This window comes from Mauremys reevesii, linkage group 4 (genome assembly GCF_016161935.1).
Source record: "Mauremys reevesii isolate NIE-2019 linkage group 4, ASM1616193v1, whole genome shotgun sequence".
NCBI classification, from domain to species: Eukaryota; Metazoa; Chordata; order Testudines; family Geoemydidae; genus Mauremys; species Mauremys reevesii.
Window position 1 is genome coordinate 58686224 of NC_052626.1, and position 26001 is coordinate 58712224.

General features: G+C 42.7%; 1 protein-coding gene across 5 annotated transcripts in view; it reads right to left on the reverse strand.

Moving 5' to 3' along the window:
* Positions 1–3245: 3245 nt before the first annotated feature.
* The window catches only part of BMF (Bcl2 modifying factor), a 58292-nt gene continuing 35536 nt past the window's right edge, over positions 3246–26001 (reverse strand). For 3 of the 5 annotated variants that reach the window (XM_039538564.1, XM_039538562.1, XM_039538563.1), the window contains 3 exons: positions 23353–23670; positions 21969–22132; positions 3246–4938 (listed from right to left, as the gene is read on the reverse strand). In XM_039538564.1, the coding sequence (XP_039394498.1) occupies positions 4837–4938; positions 21969–22132; positions 23353–23665 (579 nt within the window). In that variant the 5' untranslated portion in view covers positions 23666–23670 and the 3' untranslated portion in view covers positions 3246–4836. Of the gene's footprint in view, positions 4939–21968; positions 22133–23352; positions 23671–24538; positions 24581–26001 lie in introns of those variants that run through there. The other 2 variants (XM_039538565.1, XM_039538566.1) reach the window with 2 other exon arrangements.

Sequence of the window (26001 nt, forward strand, 5' to 3'; positions counted from 1 at the left end):
GTTTGAGTATCATAGAAAAGGAGCTAAAACTGAAATCCCACCCCTTCACTCAGGCAAACTACCAATTAAATCAGTCAAGAATTGCCCCTCCCCTCACCAGATTTAGACCTTGCTAATTAAAAATACTTCCCTAACCTATCCACATACAATATTTCTAACTGTGCTCAGACTGTAATAAGCACTTTGAGGGGAGGATTTTCTCAACAGAAGTACATACTGAAGTGGGCCTTGCCTAGACAAACAGTGCACAGATGAAGAGCATGTGCTGCTAAACAATACTGTAGAAATTTAAGGGAGGCTGACAGTAGACCTACCCTCCCTACTTATCTGGAGGCAACAGAACCATATGGTTGGGCAAAGGAAGGGGACCACTCTAGATAACAATCCATTATTTCCTGAAGAAGATACGCTGTTAAGTAGTGACCAAATCCTGTTCCCTTTGAAGTCAATAGCAAAATCCCCCTGGACATCAAAGGAGTAGATTAAGATCCTTAGATTTAGGGTGGATAGAACCCTGGTTCCTTTGTTAAAGAAAAACATCAGTACAAACAAGGAGTCCTTGTGGCACCTTAGAGACTAACAAATTTATTTGGGCATAAGCTATAACCCACTTCATCAGATGAATGGAGTGGAAAATACAGTAAGCAGGTATATATATACACACACAGCATATGAAAAGATGGGAGTTGCCTTACTAAGTAGGGGGTCAATGCTAATAAGGCGAATTCAATTAGGGTGGATGTGGCCCATTCCCAACAGTTGATAAGAAGGTGTAATATCCAAGGGAAAATTATTTTTTGTAGCGACCCAGTCTTTATTCAGGCCTAATTTGATTGTGTCAAGTTTGCAAATTAATTCCAGTTCTGCAGTTTCTCATTGTAGTCTGTTTTTGAAGTTTTTTTGTTGAAGAATGGCCACTTTTAAGTCTGTTACTGAGTGTCCAGGGAGATTGAAGTGCTCTCCTACTGGTTTTTGAATATTACAATTCTTGATGTCTGATTTGTGTCTATTTAGTCTTTTGCTAGAGACTGTCCAGTTTGACCAATGTACGTGGCAAAGGGGCACTGCTGGCACATGATGACATATCACATTGATAGATGTGCAGGTGAACAAGCCCCTGATGGTGTGGCACCATCAAATTAGGCCTGCATAAAGACTGGGAGTGGTTGGCTCACTACACAAAATAATTTTCCTTCTGTTGATACTCTCACTTCTGTCAACTGTTGGGAATGGGCCACATCCACCCTAATGGAATTGGCCTTGTTAGCACTGACCCCCTACCTGGTAATATATGTGCTGTATATTTTTACCTGCCTACTGTATTTTCCACTCCATGTGTCTGATGAAGTGGGTTATAGCCCATGAAAGTTTATGCCCAAATAAATTTGTTAATCTCTAAGGTGCCACAAGGACTCCTGGTTGTTTTTACTGATACAGACTAACACGGCTACCCCTCAACAACATCAGTGGTTGTCAAACCTCTTGTTAAAAGGCAGCAGCACGCATACAGGAGTCAGACTGTGTCTAGAACTAGTCTTGTAAATACAGTGAAGTCTTGTTTATATTCCAGTCTTCACTGCAAATACAGGAACAAGTGGATTCCAACTTAAGACCTTGGAATAGACAGTTTTGATAAATCCACTGCTAGCAGTGGACATTGTGGCCAGGAAAGGCTCCATCTCTCCGTGAGCCAAACAATTCTGTACAGTTAGATGGTCTACAAAACTATTTCAGCCATTTATTCCCCCCACTAAGAAGGGTGCTATTACAGAATAAGCTAGTGAGGGCAGATCATCATCTAGTACCTATATCAAACTTACTTTTTCATCTTACACTTCTATCGTGGTTGGCTGAGGAGTCCAGGGAGACTTATTTGCTTTGGGGTTTAACTGACCAGGCTGGAATTTAAGGAAGAAAGAGGATGCTAGTTTGATTTCTTGATATGGTGATGAAGTAGTGTTCTAAAGTCAGATGGGCTTGCCCAATCTTTGCTCGCTTCATAAGGCTGTTATTAATCTGACCCCTCTGTGATGGGATGAAAGGATTTCAGCCAAACAGTAGGGAAATGAGTGTGCATTACCTATGTCTGCACCATACTGGCTGACAGCTTTGTTTCATTCCTTCCCCACTGCAACCTCTAAAGCTCCATGCCCCTCTCCCTCAGAGTTTCCTTGACAAGCCTACACCTCATGAGCGGTGGGTATAATAGGCCTCCCATGGCGCTGCCACAGCCACCGGACCCTGGTTGCGGGGTTTGGTGGCTAAGATTTTGCTTTATTATGCCCCATGCAGGTTCCGGTGTGGTTGAGGAGGCAGTATGTGCTATTCAGCTTCCTGGGTTCATCAGTAATCTCTCTGGACTCCAGGGAGATTACTGATGAATCCAGGAAGCTAAGTAGCACATACTGCCTCCTCAACTGCCCCAGAACCTGCATGGTGCATATCAAAAGCGTCTTTGAAGAGACGCTTTTCCTTGGGTCTGGGGAGGGGAGGAGAGGCGCGGCAGCAGCTAGCCCAGGGCTCCTCCAGCCAACGGGTGTGTGTGTGCTTGAGGCTTCTCTGGGTGTGGAGCTTGTGGCTCTGGCCACAGGGGGCGGGACGATGGGGTTTCGGGGCTCCAGCTGCAGGCGGAAGGGGTGGAACCAGGGACTAACTTCCCCAAAGGGGGACTCCACCTGCTGCCTATGCTACACCTTCAGTTCTAAGTGGGCTCTCCACAAGCTTTAGATTCCGAGGGCTCGCGCCCCTCAATCCAGTCTGTGCTTACCCCACCCCTCAGACCTGCTTCCTATTTAAACCCCATTCTCCAATCACCACACACCCTAAGTGACTCTGTTTTGCAGAGCCATTGAAGGTATTTCAGTAATAAGTAGCAGCTTCCAGTACCGCTGCAAAGTAATCAATGACAGGTACCACTTACATCCCACTGAATAACTCCATAGTGCACGTGCTTAACTAAAAAGAAACAAAGCTAACTTAAAAATCATTGTTCTGAACTCCTGACCATCCCAGAGGAACACATTACTCTGCATAATGTAGCTTTAGGTAGGGGGAGAAAAAGTCAGTTTGCATGAGGAACCCCTTTTGTACTGAAAGATCGCAGCAGAGCTGTGTAAACTGAGAGGGACCTGGGAGCTGGTTTGGCGGGGGCTAGACAACTCCTGCCTTGAAAAAGAAGAATGCCAGTCAAGAGATGGGATTGAGAAATAGAGGGGAAGCATCCACATACAAATGTGTGCTACAAATCATGACCTGGCACTTTAATGGGGTTACTGAGGGTACATGGGAACTGGGTCATTACAAATATCAGAGATGGAAACAGACTTAAAGAAGGGCAAGAAAAGGGGGGAAGTGGAGGGGAAGGAGAATGTGCAAGAAAACTCCTCTTCCAATACAGTGATTCTTTACTGTTCATTAGGCTTCAAAGCAGACCAGGAGCTCCAGAACCCCTCTGTGTTGACAGCTGTAGCAGGACTGAAGGGCAACTGTCCAGAAAGATTTTTCCTAGTGTTAGTTTTATAATTTGTGATTTAGAATTAGCTCTGGGCAAGTATGGAAACAGTCTGTGGAAAGCAGAGGCTATATCCTTTTCCCTTAGTATTTCACACTTCATGAACAAACGAAACCCAAATTTTTGGGGGAGGTAGTTCCCCATCCCTGTTCCAAGAGTGACAGCCAAACAGATTTAAAAACACCAGAACAGTCACAAGTCAATGACAATGAGCTATCACTCCAAGTAGTATTTCTGTTGTCAGTGTACACTAATATCACTTCCAGTATTACTCATTAGAATAATAGAGCGATTACTTGTACAAACCTGCAGTGTCGGGGTTCAAAGTAATTACTAACTAATCTCCTAGTCAAATCATGAAGCAAACATATCAGATGCTTGGGATCTGAATCTTCTTAACAGCGCATATGATAAGGAGGGGGGGGGGGGGAAATCCACCAGAGCACTAACAAAAATATACAGATTAACAATTCCAGAAGAATGATGCTTAGATTATATTCCATCTTTAACAGCTCTATCCTGGTTTATGGGGACAGTATATAGTGTACAGGACCAAACAGCCCTTTGCACAAAGATCCTGAAGAGTCACCAACATCTTCTGAAAGATTCTGAAGACTCTTCTTCTAACAGAAACAATTCCATCTATTAGTGGCAATGACAAAGAGCGACTTCACATGAAGGATGTCCAACTTGGGCCAATTAAGTCATTAAACAAAACTAGATTTTTACAAGTCTCCCTGGTAATAAAATTCAGGGAAAAAAATCAGTGACCCACCTGCTGCTGTACATAAGCTACTTAAGCGTAATTGTTTCTAAAAAGAACTTTTTTTCAAAGTTATCCCATAGAGGAGTCAAGTGTCTCTAATCTGGAAGTAGCCCAAAGTACATTTAGAGCCATCAGTCCCAGACACCATCATTAACCAGCAGCCAAAATTACAACACACTGCATTCTATCAATTAAAATAAAAAAAAAATAAAAAAAATCGACAACACAGAGCAGAGGAACCTGTTCATCTACTACCTGCCTCACTTGCATAGAGGTTACTGATTTGGGGAATCAGCAGCAAGCTTTACCAAACACATCCAAATTCTAAGACTTTCCTTCAACAGTGTTGGACAAGAGCTCCCAGCCTCATCAGGCAAGAAGCAGTAAAGAAGAGTCCGAGGGGGGAGGGGAGAAAAAAAAAAAAAAGCTTGAGAAGATGAGTAAAAGTTTGACAGAGTCCTCACATCCGGCCGGCGGTGTGCATGTCTCTCTCCCCCAGACCAGTGTTTGTTCAGTGCTCCCTGCAGACTGGATGTGACCTGGAACAGGTGGAGGAGTCTCACCTCTGACCTACGTGGTTCCTGTTCGCCTCCACATTTAAGGCCAAGTTATGTATGAAGAGAAGGATCTGCCACCACACTTGATTTCTGTTCTGCTGATGCTGTAAAGGAGAATGATTGAAACAAGGTTATTTATATTTTACAATTGTAACATACCACTTATCTTTTCCAATAAAAACTCAGTTACTTTTCAAGAGCAGACACTTTAATCCCATCAGCACGACAAGGGGAAAAAAAGAGGCAGGGGGTGGGGAGAATGATAAGTTCTCCAGAAATAATTATAGCTAACATTAAAAAAAAAAAAAAAGCAGACCCTTATGCATTGTGCACAAGAGGATTAAACCTTTTTCTGCTTGCAGGATTTTGCAGAGTTTAGCCAAGTGCTGTTTTTAATCAGATTGGCTTCTGAGCCTCTCAAAAGCCCCAGCTGCATGAACAAACAACTTTCTTAAAAAAAGTTACCCCCCTTCTTCACCCCAAAAGTGAAAAAAAAAGTAACTGGTGATCCATCTGTAAGTGATTTGACACCGTGAAGGTCAAAGGGTTAATCTTCAATTTAAACCACACTGCTGAGGCAGCAAAACTCTGATTTCATCCAGTACAAGAAAACACTCGTGCGCACACACACTCCCCCACTCCCTCCCCCCATCACATTTTCCTTCCCAGCATCTCCAAGATAATACTGCCCTTTTTATAGCTACTTTTGACAGTAAGCCATAAATAATCAGCCTTGGAGCCCTTTCCTACTGACTGGAGCCAATTAAACCTTAAGCAAGAACATACTTACCCCCCAAAAAATAAAAAAATAAAAAAGGAGAGAAAAGAGAAAAGAAAAAGAAACAAAGAAAAAAGCAAGAGGTTATTTCAGGTCCCACTGTCAAGTAATGAAAAGTTTGGAAGTTAAGTTTTAGGGGGACATCAGACCACATAATGCTGCTTTTGGGAAGGAATGCTGTCCCCTCTTTTGTTATATGTAATCACCTCTGTGAAAGTGGTCTCCATTATGCCCCTCCCCCCGCCTTCTTGTTCTTTAATGGCATCTCATACAAACAGGTGGGTTTCTCTTTACACTGCACAATCTGGGATACTGTTTCACATCCCTAACCAACCCTCAATTAAAAAGCCAGTTCTTGTTTTCTCATCCAGAATTCCCTATTTGTTAAGCTAGGCTAGTGACCATTTAAAAAAAAAAAAAAACCCAGCAGACAAGGAATAGAAGGCTGGTTTACAACGACTTCACGTTAGCACATGAGAGCATTACAGAGTACTGCAGCATGCTATATGAACAAGGTATTTCAACTTAGATTAGTCCAACAGGGCAGACCCACATAATCATGAGCTGGAAAAAGAGAACACCTTAGCTGTAGTTTACATATTAGAATTGTTTCAAGAGAAATATCCAAAACATTCCAATAAACTCTATGTTGTGCTCATGCTTTCCAGAGACTAGAACTACAGAAAAGGTGCAACATGAACCTCAAATGCACTCAGATTAGGCCTTGGAAAGGACATGCATGGTATTCACTAACCTAGCAGCAGTTCGTTCAATATTTTCTTCTTCTCCACAAGACTTAAATGTGTCCCCAGATTTCGGAGGGTTCACACTGTTCTAATTACAATGCACTAATGTCTTTCTGTTCAGAGTGTGACCCACGACAGCCATTTGGGAGCCTGGCATCATTTGTTCCAAAGAGCCCAAGGTTTAATACCCACAAGCAACCTGTCCTAGAGTGTGGTTACATTCATAGGTGAGAACAACCATTCCCACCATGCAACTCTGGTTGGATTAGTGTCATAATGAACCCCTAAAATGCTCCTAAGGAGGCAGATGCTTTTGGTTTCCCTCTATTCTTATAGCCAGCCTTGAATGCCTTTTTGTCAGAGACTTTGGAGATCTCTCACTCTCATGCTATCCCAAGCCACATTTCAGAACCTACTCTGACATGCATGTGCAACCAAGACTCCTGACAGCATATCCAGAAAACATGTTTTCACCAACTCATTTGAGACCACCAATCCAAATGCCTGATAAATAAGGTCTTCGGAGTAGCCTGCCGTAAGCATACTGTGGTGTATATGAAGGTGCAATAGATTTTCCCCATCTCCACCACTTAGCAAACTATAGGAAAGAGCTGGTGCAAACACTAAAGATGCTCCAAAGGAAATACAGGCAGATTTCACATGTTCAACAAGATTTATTACTTCATTGTATTTGTGACCAAACAAAATAGGCTAGTCTTTAACAAATCTGGAGAGAAATGTAAGAGATGGCTGTGACGGGTTGGATCACAGAAACCACCCTGGGAGCTGTCAACTGATGTGCCAAGACTACCTCTGCTCCTGTTTTCACTGCCAGCTCAGGACTCCAGCACCCTGTCTTGCTGAGCCAGACACTCCTGTCTGCTCCAACACGGACGCAGGGTCTGAATTACCTGCCCCAAAGCTGCAGGTTTACCTGAAAACAGCTCACAGAAGTGTGCTTGTCTTTAGCACTCACATGCCCACTCCCAATGGGGTCTAACCGAAATAAATCTGTTTTACCCTGTATAAAGCTTATGCAGGGTAAACTCAAATTGTTCGCCCTCTATAACACTGATAGAGAGATATGCACAGCTGTTTGCTCCCCCAAGTATTAATACATACTCTGAGTTAATTAATAAGTAAAAAGTGATTTTATTAAATACAGAAAGTAGGATTTAAGTGGTTCCAAGTAATAACAGACAGAACAAAGTAAGTCATCAAGCAAAATAAAATAAAATGTACAAATCTATTCAGTTTGATTAGACATACAGATAATCTCACCCTCAGAGATGCTTCAGTAAGTTTTTTCCTCAGACTGAACACAATTCTTTCCCCAGTACAGCTCTTGTTCCAGCTCAGGTGATAGCTAGGGGATTCTTCATGATGGCTCTTCTCTCTCTTTGTTCTCTTCCATCCCTTTATATATATATATATATATATATCTTTTGCATAAGGTGGGAATCCTTTTGTCCCTCTGTGAGTTCCCACCCCCTCCTTCTCAATGGAAAGACACCAGGTTAAAGATGGATTCCTGTTCAGGTGACATGATCACATGTCACTGCAAGAGTTCATTACCCACTTGCCAGCACACACCTATACAGGAAAGCTTACAAGTAAAAAACAGCCATTTGCAGACAACGGTCCTAGTTAATGGGAGTCATCAAGATTCCAAACCACTATTAATGGCCCACACTTTACATAATTACAATAGGCCCTCAGAGTTATATTTAGTATTTCTAGTTTCAGATTCAAGAGTGGTACATTTATACAAACAGGATGATCACACTCAGTAGATTATAAGCTTTGTAACGATACCTTACAAGAGACTTTTGCATAAAGCATGTCTCAGTTGCATTATATTCACTTATTATTAATTGTTTATAAAACCATATAGACTGCACAACATCACAATGGCCTTAAGCTGTCTTAAAAATAAATCTGAAACATACAGCAGTTTAACTGGTGGCACTCCTTTCCCATCTGCTCAAATGACATTTGTCAAAGGGCTTATTTTGGGGCATGCAGGGGAAGAGATGCACTAGTTTAAAGTGCATGCAAATTTATACTGCTCTACATTTACATGGGTGCAAATGGTTAGCTTACATCTGAAACCAAATATCATACACTGCTGCCCTATTTCAGGTAGGAGGTTGCCTTGAGTTTTGTTTGAGTTTCTTATGCAATATATTATGTTTCTAAATGTTTATCTTCACACTTTCTCAAAGCTCAATAAGCAAACTTCAAAATGTGTTGGTGCTTTATTATGATGGACAAAAGAAGTCTGGAATTATTTCCTCCCACCAAAAAATGGCTTTTTCTACTTACTTTTTATAGATCAGAAATTCAGGCCATTTCTACCTTGGAAGACTCACTGGACAGCTGGAGAGCTAGTGGAATCTGACATCACAAGTACTAAAGTGAAACCTGATTGAGCAAGGAAGTTATTTTATCCAGACTCTGTTCTGTATGTTTTAGTTGATACCCGTTTGAGTTAAACACTTGGAAAAAGTCATCTTTGTGCAAAACAAAGGTGGGGGGAACTATCAGAGTAGGTAATGTGCAAAAAAACCCTGTATTAAATTAACAAAAAAACCTCTCAAACCTTCTTTATATGTCAAAGCAGCAAAAAAGGGCACACACTTAGTTCCTGCACTCCCCCGTTCTCTTATTTTGATGGCCACCTTTAATACCACCGCCAGCTACCTCCTGCTTTAAAATACAATACAATAAAGCCACCAAGCTTTTCATCAGCAGATCTCAGTGTGTTACGAAGAAGGTTGGTATCATTATTCCCAATTCACACATGGGGAAATTAAGGTACAGAGAGATAAAGTGACTTGCCCAACGTCACCCAGCATGCCAGCAGCAAAGCTAGGAATAGAACCCAGGTCTTTAGAGTCCCCATGCTCTAGACCAGGGGTCAGCAACCTTTCAGAAGTGGTGTGCCGAGTCTTCACTTATTCATTCTAATTTAAGGTTTCACGTGCCAGTAATACATTTTAATGTTTTTAGAAGGTCTCTTTCTATAAGTCTATAATATATAACTAAACTATTATTGTATATAAAGTAAATAAGGTTTTTAAAATGTTTAAGAAGCTTCATTTAAAATTAAATTAAAATGCAGAGCCCCCCGGACTGGTGGCCAGGACCCGGGCAGCGTGAGTGCCCTTGAAAATCAGCTCACGTGCCGTCTTTGGCACACGTGCCATAGGTTGCCTACCCCTGCTCTAGACCTCACTGCCTCTTTATATTTTCCTGTTTAGTCAGATTCAAGAACAGCACTTCTTCAGTGACAGGACGTATGTCAGATAAAAATCAATGGTACCATTTTAAATATGAGACAAGAGACATGGAGGAAAGATGGCAGATGATCTCAGCAGTAAGGATGGAAAAGCCAGTTCAGAAAAAGAACTTACTCAAACCTGAGTAGGAACTTCTTGGAAGTTTCAATAAGTAAGTTCAAGTAACATGCCTCTGCCAGGACTGGGAGCAAAATACTCAAATATCACAAGAGAGGATTTTTTCCAAGGGACTGCTTGCCTGCCAGAAAGGACCAGAAATATCAGGAGAGCCAGTTCATGAGATTTCCAGTTGGATTTCTCAGACACAAGCAGCTCAGTCATGTATCAAAGTCTCACAGCCTTGAGATTTACCCATCACTACCTCGTGGTGCAGATTTATATTCTTCCCAAGGCTGATTCTAGCCCACAATATCCCTGCCAAAAGTAATTCATTTTGTAACCTTACTCTGGGAGAAAAAATTAGGGAAATATAAATTTCTAATGACTCTAGAAGGGAACTAGCCTGTGACTAAAGCAGACGAGAGTTATAAACTAGAGTAAGTCAGCAAGTGACACACAAAGTTTGAGGCACATGAAACAGCTTCCTGTTGTAGCTGCAGCCTTTTAAGAAGGGTATCCTTATGAGACTCTGTCCAAGCTGTTACCATGGATGTTTCAGTAAGTCACAAGAAAGGTAATTTTACAAGAAAAAATTTGCTATATACACATATATAATAGGAGAGAGAGAGACCTATCGCTTATTGTGCAACACACTGTGCAACACCCACTAGGAATATTGATTATCGAAAACATCTGTTGCCAATTCTTGTCCCTATTCCATTTCTGGCATGCTTCCTCCCTCCCATCATGGCTCTTATGTTCTTTATGAACTTGTTTATGTAGAGGCATCTTGGCTGATACGAGCACGGTTCTGGGAATGGACTTTAGGTTTGTTAGCTGACTGTTGCTGTATAGCACATTTTTTATATAGATCTCTATATCTATATCTCCAACCAATCAGCATCCCAGTTCTTGTGTCAAACCACTTTTATTCATACTCTGTCCTTGGATACAAGTTTGTGGCTCAAGATGATTTCAGGAGATGAGATACACAGTTAAAGATAAAATGCATCACTTTGGATGCAGCTCTCAGAATCACAGGTAGCTGATTGCTGGAAGAAGAGGTTTGTTTTTTTCATGCTAGAGAAGCAGCTGTGGAGTCCCTCCATACAAAACTAACGGTCACACATACATTTCTATATATAGAGTGTATATATTCACGGTACTATTGATGGTACCTTTTGTGTAAGACAATGTACCTTTGTTCACAGCATGGGTGTCAGTCGCACTCTGCTTTGCTTCACAATTCTTACCCCATGTAGTTCTTCAAGGATCAAATTCTGTTCCCAACACAGTCAGCGGCCAAACTTTTGTTGAAGTCAGTGGGATCAAGATTTGGCTGTAAGTGGCAACACTGTTGAACAGGAACATCAGTGGATGTGTGTCTAGGGGTATTAGTCTCTTTTTAGCTACTAATACAAATCTTGGCAAAAGGTTGCTACTTCTTGCAAAGAAACAAAAAACACTTGCAACCAAGGAGCAGTTGTTGACTCACTGTTGAAAGCTACATTTCATTCCAGGTGGCTAGAGGCACATTTGTGCTACTACAAAACAGATTTGAGTTTAGTAAGACTGGGAAGTCACGTTTCCCAAGGCAACAGACATCATGGATGACGTCCCAGCTGGAAAAAGAAGTGAAGGAAGGGGACAAAGGAAGTCACACTACAACCTCATGGGTTCCTAATGACTAGGGAATAATACACCTGCAAAAAAGTAAAAATAGTGGGAGAGAGAAAAAATGGACTTATTTAGAAGGAGCTCCATTCTCTTGCTGCCACACTCAGAATAGGATTGTGTTGTGATAATTGCAAATTTACTGTAATTTTTACTGCCTGCAAATTTACTCTAATTATGAGCTCAGCTGTAACAAGTATGTGACAGTTCATAAGATGTCATAATAACCTATAATAATAAGTGTTGATGGGAAAAGGTATGAAAGAGACAGGAAGACAATCTAATTCAAGGAGTGTGTTAAAATCACCCTTGGGAAACAAGAAAATGTGAATCCAAAAATTAATAAGCCAAAACTGGCATGTCAGATATGAGACCTAACTGGTTGACAAAATAATGAGGGGATGGGCTCTTTCACCCATCGCTCCTTTTTTGGTTCCTTGGGCTAGGTCTACACTGTGGGGGAGAGTCAACCTAAGATATACAACTTCAGCTATGCAAATAGCGTAGCTGAAGTTGGCATATCTTAGGTCGATCTACCTGGCCGTGAGGACAGTGGCAAGTCGACCGCTGCCGCTCTCCCGTCGACTCCGCTTCCGCCTCTCGCCGCGGTGGAGTTCTGGAGTCAACGGCAGAGCGATCGGAGATCAATTTTATTGCGTCTACACTAGATGCGATAAATCGATCCCCAATAGATCGATGATCGGTGGGTAGTGTAGCCATACCCTTGAAGAAAGACACTTTGTGGGAGAAATAAGGAAGAACAGATAAAGGCTACAGGCGTGAGCTTCTTCTTCATGGCTGCCACGCCCACCACACCCAGGTCTTCGTCACCCTGATCCTGAAAAATGTCCTGACCAGACCAAGCCGGAGAGGAACCCAGATGACATCACCACCTCTACCAGCTCCAGCTGAATCCCAACCACCCCTGGGATATACTGGGATTGGACTTTAGCAGCAGCAACTACAACAGCTCCAGCCTATTTCAACTCACTACTTCTCTTTCCACCCCCCAAGGGCAATTAGTACCATCTTAGATACCATCTAAAACAGTGGTTCTCAACCTGTGGTCCCCCAACTGCTGGGGGTCTGCAGACTATGTCTAAGTAGCCCACAAAAGACAGACTGAAGAGTGACAACAGAATTCAACTATACATATAGACAATAGGTTTCCAAAGGGGTCCACACCTCCATTCAAAATTTCCAAAAGGGTCTGCAAATGAAAAAAGGTTGAGAACCACTGCTCTAAGACGGTCAGGGTTTTTCCTTCTAAAAACTCTCTCCAGTTAATGGTGGGCAAAAAAGGGAGGTTGTTAAAATAAAGCCTGATTTAATTTTAGATGCTTCAACTGTTTTCCCTTCTTTTCTTTATCTTTAATAAAAGGTTAAAAAAGATTTTTAATGGTGTGTTTGCCATGGTACTAAGCAGGCTGAGGTCTCTGTGTATCAAGCCCTGACCTTGTTCAACACTGTTTAACGTTGGACAGTGACTGGGTCATGTTACCACATTTGGGCCACTTACTCCATCTAAATTAATACAACATTTCTGAAAGGAAGACAAGATAGATCCTTCCTATAATGGACATCATGGCACCATCATGTGGAAGAGGAAGAAGTAGTCACAAGCACAATCTGGTTCTTATGATGCACAAATTAGAAGCCAGTTAGTCAACATCTAGAGAAAGCCACTAAACATTTGGGGGTTCAGAATGCAGAGATGGGGGAGACACATGGAAACAAGTTGAAAAGACCCCCAGCTGCAGGAGCAGTGGAAGGAATAACACTGACGCTCACCACAAAGGGGATGCCAGGAGTGGCAAGTAACTACCTTTATTAAAAAGCCACATTCTCCGGCTTGGGGGAAGGTTTGGCAAGTGAATCACTTCTCGAAGTTTTTCTAACTCAGAACAACCACCACCATTTACTTGTGCCTTCCTCTTTGAGCTGAGCCTACAGGAAGTGGAAGCTAACGAACACCATGGCAACAACCAACTGACTTTCAACCTGGAAAGAGCAACTGCTGGCCAGTACTTTCCCAGGCCACAGTGCTTCCTATCCTGTGCAACCTGGCAAGGTTATTTAGTTGTGTTTTCTATTCGGGGTGGAGGGAGAATAAAGGCTCCTCAAGACTCATGGGATCTTTTCATCTGCTGATGCTTTATGCCCGTAGCCCTCGAGACCCTAAGTCATAGTCATCATTTACATGGACTGGGGCAGGATTCCTTTACGATTGACTCTAAATCAGTTGCAGGGGTCCAAAACACCAACCCCTCCCTAAGCTCCTTCCCTGACAAGAAGTGCCAGCTAAGGACTGACACTCCCACCTCATCCTCCCCAAACTGACCGCTAGGAGATGTAGGAAAATTTCTCTTCTCTGATGAAGTGTCCCAATCTAGCATGTGGGATGCTGCCTGCCCAATCTGCCCTTGCTCTCCACATCAGCAGAGCACTCTTACCTGAGAATTTCAGTCAAAGTGGAGGCAGATTTTCTAATTGGCCTAGTACTAAACTTACTAAAAGGTTGGAATAACATTTTTAATTGATTTGGGGTGGAAAAACTAAACCTCCCATTTGCAGACATGGTGCTGGTGTTAGGAGAAGTTTGGCTTAACCCATACATTAAAGATTAGCTACTAGAGCCCTGTTTTCTAGGTTTATCTTGTTCATAATCCATTCTACTGCATATGCATCAGGGTCCTCCTGGCTTTTGTTTTATACAGATCCCTTCCTCATAAAGGGCAGTTACAAAGGAGTTTCTTTATCTGATGAAGGCACTGGGTAGAGGGGGCAGGACTAGTCTCCCTATTTCTAGATATTGACATTAAGTAGAAGAGGAGGTAAAAGTAAACCTTTCAGATCTACTGCAAGAAAATACCCGAGGAGACTGAAATGGAACTTTGAACAGAGCAACACCCCCCTACTCCACTGGAAACACACAAAGGCAAGCAATCAGGTGCAGCACTGGAGCCTGTGGGTAGTTCAGCTTCTTGTCAGCAGTTCTGATGACTCAGAGGCTAAATATAGAGAGTGATATAAACAGAGCTGGCCGCAGAGCAAACACTGCTGAACTGACCCATCTCTCACGCATACTCTCTGAACCTGGAAGTTGCAAGCCCTCCTGCAAGAGGAGGTTGTTGGCTCCAGAGCCTTTTCATTGTGCTGCCAGAGGTACAGCTCCCTTTCATCGCAGGGTTGCATTACATCACACAGCCTAATCAGGGTGAATAAAAGCAGCCCTGCTGCTTTAAAGGAACAGCACACAGCAGAGTAAAGAAAATGTTTGTTTGTAAATAAACCAAGTTCCATTTGCCAGTGACAAGAGTAGTTACTAAAAGATCATAAAGAGTTAATGGGCTATTCTTCAGCAGCAAGGAGGAATTTACAGTTTGAGTTTCCCACTTTGTCTCTCCACCAGAGAGTTTCATTGACACACAAATGTGCTCACACAAATATTCCCCCCACCCATTAATAATCAACCCAAACATCCCCCCAATCTCTAGAGAGATCTCAATGGGATCTAGCAGTCAGAGCAAGGGGCGGGACTCAGAGCTCTTGGGTCTTATTCAGTGGTCTGCTCCTCTGTCATTCTGCCACCTTGGGCAAGTCACAACCTCGGTTTCTTAGTTTCCCCATTTGTAAAATGGGATATTACTACTTTTAGAGTAAGAAATAACTGCAGTATCTCAGATGCCATAGTGTGGTACTGGCTGAAAAGTGCTGAGTTACTGGTGACCATTGTTCTCAATGACTCTTAAAGGGATGCACTGCAGTTTATCAAGTGCCTTGGGGTCCTATGGTAGCACAAAAAGTGTTGTAAGTTATTTATCAGAAAACAAGGCTGTAGGCAAAGCGAGTGCAATTCATCCCACATCATTTGAGGTGTCCTGCACTGGTTATAGAATGATAGAAATGTAGGGCTGGAAGGGACCTTGACAGGTCATCAACTCCAGCCTCCTGCACTGAAGCAGGACCAAGTAAATCTTCTATGCCATTCTTGACAGGTGTTGTCCAACCTGTTCTTAAAAAGTTCCAGTGAAGGGGATTCTACAACTTCCCTTGGAAGCCTGTTCCAGATCTTAACTACCCTTGTAGTTAGACAGTTTTTCCTATTATGTAATCTAAATCTCCCTTGTAGCAGATTAAACTCATTTCTCCTTGTCTTACCTTCAGCAGACACGGAAAACAATTGATCACATCCTCTTTGTAATAGTTCTTAAGTCTTCAAATATGTTATCAAGTCCTTGCTCAGTCTTCTTTTCTCAAGACTAAATATGCCAGGGTTTTTGAGTCAGGCTCTTTAAACCTTTTCTGATTTTTTTTTTTGGGCTCTCCTCTGGACTCTCTCCAATTTTTCCACATCTTTCCTAAAGTGTGGCACCCAGAATTGGACATAGTTCTCCAGCAGAGGCCTCACCAGTGCTGAGTAGAGCAGATTTACCGCCTGTGTCTTACATATGACACTGCTAATACACCCCAGAATATTAACCTTTTTCACAACTGCATCACATAGCTGACTCATTCAGTTTATCCACTATAACCCCCAGATCCTTTTCAGCAGTACTACCACCTAGCCAGTTGATTTAAGACCAATTCCCTCATCTGTCAAGGTCATTTTAATTCTAATCCTATCCTCCAAAGTGTATGCAACCAGCTTTGTGTCATCTGTACATTTTATAAGCACACTCTCCACTCCATTATCCAAGTCGCTAATGAAAATATTTTCTAGTCCCAGACTCAGGACTGACCCTTGCAGAACTCTACTAGATATTCCATTCCAGTCTGACAGCAAACTATTGATAACTACTCAGAGTATGGGGTCTATCAACCTGTTATACACCCACCTTATAGTAATTTAATCTAGACTGCATTTCCCTAGTTTGCTTATGAGAATGCCATGTATGACTGTGTCAAAAGCCTTACTAAAAATCAAGATTTATCATGTCTACTGCTCCCTCCATCCATCAGGTCAGTAACTCTGTCAAAGAAAGAGCTTATATTGGTTCAGGATGATTTGTTCTTGCCAAATCCCTGTTGGCTATTCCTTATAAACTTATTATCCTCCAGGTGCTTAGAAGTTGATTGTTTAATAATTTGTCCCAGTATCTTTCCAGGCACCAAATTAGGCTGACTGCGCTATAAATCCCCAGGCCCTCTTTGGTCCCCTATTTAAAAGATAGGTACTATGTTTATCCCTCTCCAGTCCTCTGGGACCTCACCCATCCTCCATGAATTCCCAAAGGTAACAATTAGCATTCTGTATCAGAGGGGTAGCCATGTTAGTCTGGATCTGCAAAAAGCGACAACGAGTCCTGTGGCACCTTATAGACTAAGAGATGTTAGTTCTGAGATTGTTCCAGCTATTTCCTTAAGTATCCTATGGTGAATTTTATCAGGGCCTGCCAACTTCAATACATTAGGTTATTTAACCTGTTATCCCTATTTTGGCTTGCATTCCTTCCCCCTTGTTGTTAATACTGTATTGAGTATCTGGTCACCATTAACCTTTTTAGTAAAGATTGAAGCAAAATAGATATTAAACATCTCAGCCTTCCTGATGTCATCAGTTAACAACTTTCCTTCCTCACCAAGTAGAGGACCTACACTTTCCTTCATCCTTTTCTTTCTCCTAATGTATTCAAAGGCAATAAGAAAGAGGTTTTTAAGGTCATGTCTATACTTACCTCTGGAGTGATTGATCCAGCGGGGGTCGATTTATCACGTGTAGTGAAGACATGATAAATCCACCACCGAGCACTCTCCTGTCAACTCCTGTACTCCACTGGGGCGAGAAGCGTAGGTGGAGTTGATAGGGGAGTGGCAGCAGTCGACCTACTGCAGTAAGTAGCTCTAAGTATGTCGACTTCAGCTATTTTTGTAGCTGAAGTTGCACAACTTAGATCAACTTATCTTGCCCCCCTACTCCGCCACAGTGTAGATCAGGCCTTAATGTCCCTTGCTAGGTGTAACTCATTTTGTGTCTTAACCGTTTTGATTTTGTCCCTACATGCTTGTGCTATTCTTTTGTACTCCTCCTTAGCAATTCTTCCATGTTTTCACTTTTTGGAAACATTAAAGATCTCCTGATGGAACCATGTTGGCCTCTTTCTCTTCTTCCTATCTTTCCTTTGCATCAGAATAGTTGGCAGCTGTGCATTTAATATTGTCTCCTTGAGAAACTGCCAGCTCTCAAGAACTCCTTTATCCCTTAGATTTTCTTTCCATGGGACTTTAACGAACTCAAAGAACTTTTAAGTAAAGTCTGCTTTTCCAAGTCTATTGTCCTAATTCTGCAGCTCTCACTCCTGCCTTTTTTTAGAATCATAAACTCTATCATTTCATGATCACGTTACTTAAACTGCCTTCCTGCTTCAGATTTGCAACCAATTCCTCTCAACTGGCCAGAATCAACTCTAAAATGGCTGTCCCCTGATTACTTCCTCCACTTTCTGAAATTCATCCCACATCATTTGAGGTGTCCTGCACTATTTCATTGGATTCTTTACTATGGGGGAAGCACCATATGTTTAGGCTGCAATCTCACTGCTATTCCAGAGTTCCCCAGGACACCCCCTTAGGTTCTTTTTATCCCAAACTAAACCTTTGCTGCAGTTACTTATGTAGAACACTCAATTTTCCCACAGCTAGGCCTCTTCTTACCCTCCACTCACTGCTTCATTGGTAATTAGAACAGAGCAGGAAACAGTTTTCCCATCCTAAGAGAATTTTGAGACGTCTAAAATGTCTCCCATGCCAAATCAAGACAAAGTCAAAGTCTCCAATGTTGGCAAAACAAAACACCCTCCTACCCCGCCCCAAAAAACAGATCAAAATATTTTGAAGGGTTTTGATAACATTAAAAAATTTAATTTCAAGCTTTTTTATACTATATATTATATTTCTAAAAAAAAGTAGTTTTGAACCAAAAATGGACCTTTTCATTTTGAAAGTCTTAAAATAGAATGTTTTGACAATTTGGTAACTTTTGAAAAAAAAATTCTCAAAATGGGAAATTTGTTGAAAATGATCCAGAACAGTTTCAGTTTTGACATATTAGGATTTTTGATTAAAAATGTTTAGTTAAAAAAAAAATCACTAGACACGGGACCAACAGTGATGCAGAAAGGGATGGATAAATCTTGGACAATGTCCTGCGACGACAGCCTAAACTGGAGGGTCTTAGACCACAGACTCCCCAATGGATGGATGATCCAAAATGTTTCAAGGGAGGCTTCAGCTGATGAATTTGTATAAGAAAAAACATATGCGAAACATGACAAGTTTCACTTTCAAGTGGAAGTTTTCAGGAGGAAGAATTTATTTTGCTGTTTTTAATTTTACTGGAATGGGCTCATTTCCAGAGACCTGCCCACAACCAGTGTGGATCTAGTCCTAAACATTTCATACACAGGGCCAATTCTCAGGCCAATCACCCTTTTCTTCCTCACAATTACATCAAGACAATTTGCTAAAATACATGGGGAATTTCCACATAGGGTAGCAATAAATTTCTATTGCTTGGTCCCATTGTTTTCTGAACATGGTCAGCACACCTAAATCAACTGTGGGATTTCCGATGTGTTTGAAGGGGGCTTTGTTGTTGGTTGTAATGTACTTATTTACCCAGGATAGCTCAGCTCTGATTCAGCATCTGGTTCTCATTGAGGTTCTGCTTTTTTTAACCCAATCTTCCAGCTGACTTGATTGGAGCACAAAGAGGTCAAGAAACTTTTCTGAGGACATGTAGCAAGTCAGTGGCTCCACTTGGATTAAAGCCCAGAACCGTCCTGGGCTACTAGGTCTTTACTCTTAAAGAGACAATTTTACCTTCTGTGACATGATCTTACAGTTGTGCACAGTAGCCAATGTTGGTTTTAAGGGATGAGGGAGGGATGGAATAAAACTGGCCCCCACAAAATTGCAGCCTGTTCAGTAACTGCCTTTTCAGTGGGAAATTGCTGAAGTGTTCCATTGAGTTATCGCAGCAAGTAACACTCAGGTTTAAGTGACTTAGGTGCTCACACGCGCTGCACAGCATATGTGTGCACCCATCCTACCACTCACAGCAACAGCCCACATTTCCCATTTATGTCCACTCTACCTACAAAAATCTAGAGGAGAGTTCTCCAGTGTCTCTCCCGCACACAGAAAGTTGTGTTTTAGCTCCACCTCCTGGCTTCTTGATACGTGGTGGGGCCCTTGGGGGGGCAAGAGGGGAGATTACCAAAAGGTATTGAGCCTCAAACAGATGGAGGGCACTATGGGCACGCAAGAGTGAGGAGAGAACTAAAGGCCCCTTGTGCATAGTTTGAAAAGGGTCCTGCAGAAGCATGGACTGACCATAGCAATTCTAAGTAGCAGAGCCTGCATGTGGAAATATTTTCTATAGTAGCCCACATTTCATAAGCACTTTGAAGAGTAAAACTATGAAGTGCTACATAAGATTACATCATTGTTCTAACTCCGTACTGGGGATGAAGATGCAATTATTTTATTTAAATATATCACTGCATCAAATTAAGGCATAAAAAGCCTGAATATGCCAAACAGCTAACAGGACAAGTAACTCCAGCACTGGACATTTTTCCTACATACTAGTGCAGCAACTAGCACATATTTTGCCAGCTCAGGATCCACCAGACATTCATATCTGTTGGAGGAATGTCCCATTGGCCGCTAGTCCTATTTTTTGTTCCAGGTGTTCAGGAGGTGTGGTGGTGACTATGATATTCTAAATGTTTCCTGTTATAACCCTGGAATCGTGGTCTGTGACCAAGACTCTGAGTTGTTGAAATGGGGCACCCAGTTTTGGGGTTAGCTTCATAGAAAAAAAGAATCTTTACAGGTAAATGGCAGCTCAGGTTTCCTGTTCTCAGAGATTGCCCCTACTGCTGCCCCAAAGGACAAACCATAGCCCATCATAAGCTAATTCATGTGTCTCTAGGCACTGACTGCCATTTAAACAGCAGGCACAGAAGAGCACAGGACTGTTTTTGTGGATTGTGCCAACAGCCAAAGGAAGTCCTCCACGCAGGGTCAGTAGGGAAGAGACTGCATTGGCACAGATGGACCACAGAGTTTTAGTGTCCTGAGGTACAGCTCCACATTAACACAAGGGCTCAGTACTACCTCCCTCCCAAGAAAAAGAATCTCTGAGCAGTTCTAAATGCCTATACCCATCCCAACGTCAAGTCCTGCAGAACCACTGGCTGAGATTTTTCACACCTGTTTTTGGTTTTGTTTTTTAAATGGTTGAACAGCTCCCCCTCCTTTTCAACTGACTGTCCTTCCAGTTCAAACAAAGACACAGGAGCTCCTCCTTGGCTGGCTGCAGGAGCTGGTAGTGCAGACGGATGCTTTTGTTTACTAACTCTCCCACATGCTTGGCTGACACGCGATTCTCCTGGCTCAGTCAGTCTCCGTGCCTGTCCTGCACTGCAGTCAGTCACATGGCTCTCTCAGTGCCATAGCAGCACACACTTCTTCCCTGGGGGAGAGGGGAGGGAACAGACCAAGATTTTCTATTTCTTTTTTTTTTGAGGGGGGCATTCTTGGATGCATTTCCCTGACAAAGGCATCGGATAGCTACACTCCCCAGATGGAAAGGGTCAAGTTACAACCAGTTCCACTGCTTCCCTTCAGGACTCCTGACAGCAAAGATTGTTAATCTTCTCTTTGCTGTAAGAAGCTAGCTACAGTGAGACAGGGACAGCTAGTAAGAGAGTGCCATTGGGGGGGGGGTGCGGCAGGAGGGAGAGCAGGAATAAACAAACAAGTCACAAAAATAACTTGTGATATGGTATTTCTGATGTCAGAATGACATCCCACAGTCCAGACAGCCAATTTTCACATTTCTTCAGTTGATCTTTCTAGAACATTCCCTTAATAATTCTGCTGTTGGGTGATGAGAAGAAAACATCTCCATAAGTTAAGCGCACCCAAAATTTGCCCAACCGAGGGCCAACCCAGCAATTCTCCAGGACCTAAGTTCCTCACCTAACTTGAGTAAGATGAAAACAGCACCCATCTTTAAATGACTCCACTGGGGTGAGGGAAGCATTCGCTCTCTGAAGCCCACAGGAGGGCATCAGCAGCTACAGGTCCCAGCATGTAGCACTCCTTGATCTGAGTGGAAGTCTGCTCAAATCACAGTGAGGTATTGCACGTTAGAGCCTGTGCACTCTGCTAGCTACCTCCCCATCAAAGAGGAGGGCAGTGCTGGGCAGCACTTTGGATATGCCAATTCTAAACCCTGGGTGATTAGGGACTTCTAGTTCTCTTCTACTCAGAGATTAGAAGGCAGGGTGGAATGGTGTCATACAGTTGCCTTTTGCTAGGTGGAAGTTAGCTAAAATATGACAGACACCGATTAGGATTGGCTCACAGTGCAGAACCTAGCCACAACAGAGTGGCGCAAGTGTGTATTCAGCATAGACAATGACTACACAGAGATGTGAGGTGAAGGATCAGCTGAGCCGGAGGCTGCTGGATACCATACCTGGATAACCAAATCCCCTTCTCCCCCCAGAAAGAGCGCCTACCCTCTGTATGTGGAGCCTGTGGAACTGGTCTGCAATGCACTGTAACTTCCGTGCAATCTGAACCTCAGCACGTGCTTCCCGTTGACCTTCCCGAGGCTCCTCTTGGAGGTGCGGATTCAATGCAAAGCCAACTGGGGGGACATGTAAACGGTACCCAGCATTCCCTGCAAGACATTAGAGATGAGAAGGCTCAATGGCTCAGTCTCCCAGCGTAAAGACTTGTTCCCCTTCTCACATCTGAAGGAAAACCTGTGTAATTGCAAACTTCTGACTCAGGCTAAAGTCCAGTTTCTGCAGCCTAAACAATGACTAATCACGCTAAGTATTCAGTAAAACATTCACTCAGAGTTTTAAGTAGATTTACATTGATCCAGCAGAGTGTATTATGTTCCTCCCATAACCGAGTGACCTGAAAGAAAGAAACCACATTGAGATAGGGAAAGCTCTCACACATGGATCAGGCTTGTTTATAGTTCAGTCAATGTTGGGATTTTATCTGGAATGACAGTCTTACACTTATGAGTACCTATGTCCTTCCTATGTCTCTGTCAATAATCTCCTGGTATAACCCTTGCTGCAGCTTCCAAATCAGGCTTCACTCACAACTGCTCAGCATTTAGGACCAAGTTTCACCTTGGGGTACACATGCACTGCTCTTCATTATAACAGGTGCCACATGTGAGAATCCAAAGGCAGAATTTGACTCAAAGTTTGCGGGGGAGGGGGTGTCTGTTGCTTTTTTTTTTTTATTATTAACCTGAAAAGTAAGTGAGGAATGATTCATGTCTCCAATTCAGCTTTAACAGAAATTCAGGCCAATTACCACTTTACCACTGCAAAACTGCTTGTTCATGTTATTTATCTGACAACTTTTTTCTCCAGCAAAGAGCCCAACAAAAGATCCACAACATTTGAACCTCTGTGTTTACCGTCTCTGCACTGACAATATTCATGCAGTCCCATCCACATGTGAAGATTCACCTGGGTGGCCTGGAGAAAGGGAAGGTTTAACTCTTTGCAGGCAAATCAGCAGCATATGCACTGGGGTGAGGGAAGCACTCAATCACCCTCTGAAGCCTGCGGGAGGGTCTCAGTTTTAAGTGCTGCTGTAAGTGTCTAGCAATAACTTCAACTACTCTATAATGGAGTTGGGGGGGAAAGGAGCTGGTGTTTAAAGGATGGAGGAAGCAGAGAGCAAAGGGACAGCTCCTGCAGCGAGTAGGCAAGGGTGAGAAGCAGAGAGAGCTGTCTTTCTTCGAGGTGTAGCAGAATAGCAGCAGCAGAAGTAACCATCTCTTGTCCAGTGGGGGGGGGGGGGTAGAGCGGAAGCACTAGAGGGGCAGTTTTCCCTTCTGCAAAACTAGTGATGCTGGAGTGCTCTTACCATAGAAGAGTCTCTGGGGCTCTTCAGTGACTCCACATGGCAACATGACATCTTGAGTGGAAGAGGATGGACTGAGTGTTTGGGTTGCCTTGTCCTGCTGCTCAGCATGCCTGATACCTGGACCACAGCAGTGTGTGAGGGGGAACAGTTGAAACCTCCCCAGGAGACAGCTGTAGGATTGGTTCTGTGTGAAAATGCCAGGAGGGGTCATCTCACCAGGCTGACCTGTGAGTCCAAAGTCAGAGTGAAACACGTCATCGTCCAGCCCGTCCAGGCTGGAATAGTCCTCTTCCAGGTAGCTGGGGGGATCCATTGCTCCTGCAACAAATGAACACTTGAGAACATGGCTAAGATACAACTAGAATAACTCTCCCTCCAATTCCATTCAGGAACACACAGTTCTCCCTATTTCCCTAAGCTCTTTCCTCCTAAAATCAGTCTACATGGCCTGAAAAGATCAGAAATAAGCTGATGATTAAGGCCTTGTGGGTCAAGTTCTGCAGCCCTTGAACAGACAGCTCTGCAAGCTAAAAAGGCTCCACCTAAGGTTCGAAGTCTTAAAGACACTCCTGCCCCCCCCCCCCGCAAATAAAATAATAGTCATGGTGAGACAGAGGGACATTGTTTTAAAAAGCAAATCCAACCTGCATAGCCACCCCCCCCACACACATTTTTGGGAATCTTTTATATTTGCCTTCTGATTTACTATTTGGCGTAACCCAAATGCTCTGAAGAGACTTGTCATCAAATCATATGACTAGTTCACACTGCTTTCTGCCAAACACTCCATAACCCCTGGTTACTTCATTCCCTGCCCTGCAAACCAACCAAGCAAATGCCCAAAACTCATGCAGCCCCACCACCCCCATGTACCCCTCACTACTACAGAATCTACCCAAAACACCCTTCCTTTAGTTCACCCTAGAATTACAGGAGTTAGCATTTGCTCGTGTCAGTATCTCAAGCAGGGCTTTTATACACGTCAAAGTATATTCCTGAGCCCCATTATATCCTAACACCAGGCAAAAGAGGGTGGGAAAATGAAAACCACTCTTTTAGAGCTCCTGCTAACACAGGATAAGGAGAAGCAGCTTGGCCAATGAATCCAGCAATCCCTTCCTGTTATCTGTGCATCTAACCCCATTTGAAGACAGTGTCCTAAGAGATCCATCCCCAGGATTTTCACCTAGTTTTCAACAAGGAAGTGAAATTCAACTCTTCACTCTCCTTTGCTCTGGTTTTGACCAAAACGTAACAGGCTGGCAGACTGGTAAAAGGAATCCTAGGCTTGAAGGAAATAAAAAGACAACTGTTAACATGATCTATCCAGTACTTCCCTCACAGTTCTCCACGTGTACCTCCTCCCATGTAAATATGAACTCAGGACACCATTGTCCTAAAGAAGATACAGGAGATGGGAAGGAATATTTTTTTCCACCCTCAAAAAGAGATTACAACTGCAAATAGCATGAAAATAGCTAGAGCTATAGCTATATTTGGTACAAAAAGCTAAATGTGACAAACCCCAAAGCCAGGAAGTTTACTAGGTAGGCCAAACATTTAACAAAAGGGGCTTCAGAACAGTCAGAAATCTTAGTCCACATCCTATTCTGGTGGGCCAAGATGAGCTCATGCTTTGTTCTGAGGCCTATAGAAGAACAAGACGTTTGACAAGTCCAGAGCATCACCTACCCTAAGACCCACTTAATTTCTTCATGACCCCAAAATAAAGTTTGCTAGCTCTTTCAAAAACAAGAATGGCAAAAATAGAGTTTCTCAAAGGGAGATGCATCAAACAAATCAGAGTTTGCTAGGGTTGTTTATGACTGTGGGAGCACATATGCATAGAGTATCATACCTTCAATCTGCCTACTGCATTCTCCTGAGGAAACAAGAAAACCTGCCATCTGAGAAAGCCTGAGCACACTGACAGTGGAATTCTTATACATTACAGTTTCAGAGGCTACTCTCAAGATGAGCAGACAGGAAAAACAGAGGGAAGGTTCAACATACACATGCCTCTGCCTGCTTCCCAAAACAAAGTTGGCTGGTCTAAGTTTAGGACTACCAGATTCCTTTCCTTCATTTCCTTCCCTTTGTGGGCTTACATACTGCAAAGTTATACCTGTGCAGAGGACTTAAATACAACGTTTGAGTCCAGCAGGATTTAAAACAGAAACTTTAAACCCCAGAAGAGATTCAATAGTGGAAAACATTATCTGGGCTATTGGACGCTACCATAATTTCTAGCATCACAAATGTACTCAGCATTGTACGTACGAGGCACTGTCTTATACAGGCACTTCAGGTAACTGTTTCCAAAAAGCAATATGCTTTGGAATAATGCTAGCACTAACTTGTTTCTTTATGATTATTAACATTTATGCAAATCACCAATTTTTAAAGTTTCTGCCTTTGGCAAGTGCCTGAATAATTGCTCTGTGAGCAACACACTGAATTAGCTCACTGCCAAAGAGGCACACGTATTTTTCAACAGTTACTTGCATGAATCTAACTATAAGGAAGTGATCACATTAGGCTGAGGAAACTCAACAGAAGAGGAGTTTTATTTATTTTAAGTAAATCAGATACCATGTTGATTAGGACTAACTGAGGATACTGCAAATATTTTTTCTGGTGGAAGGAGGG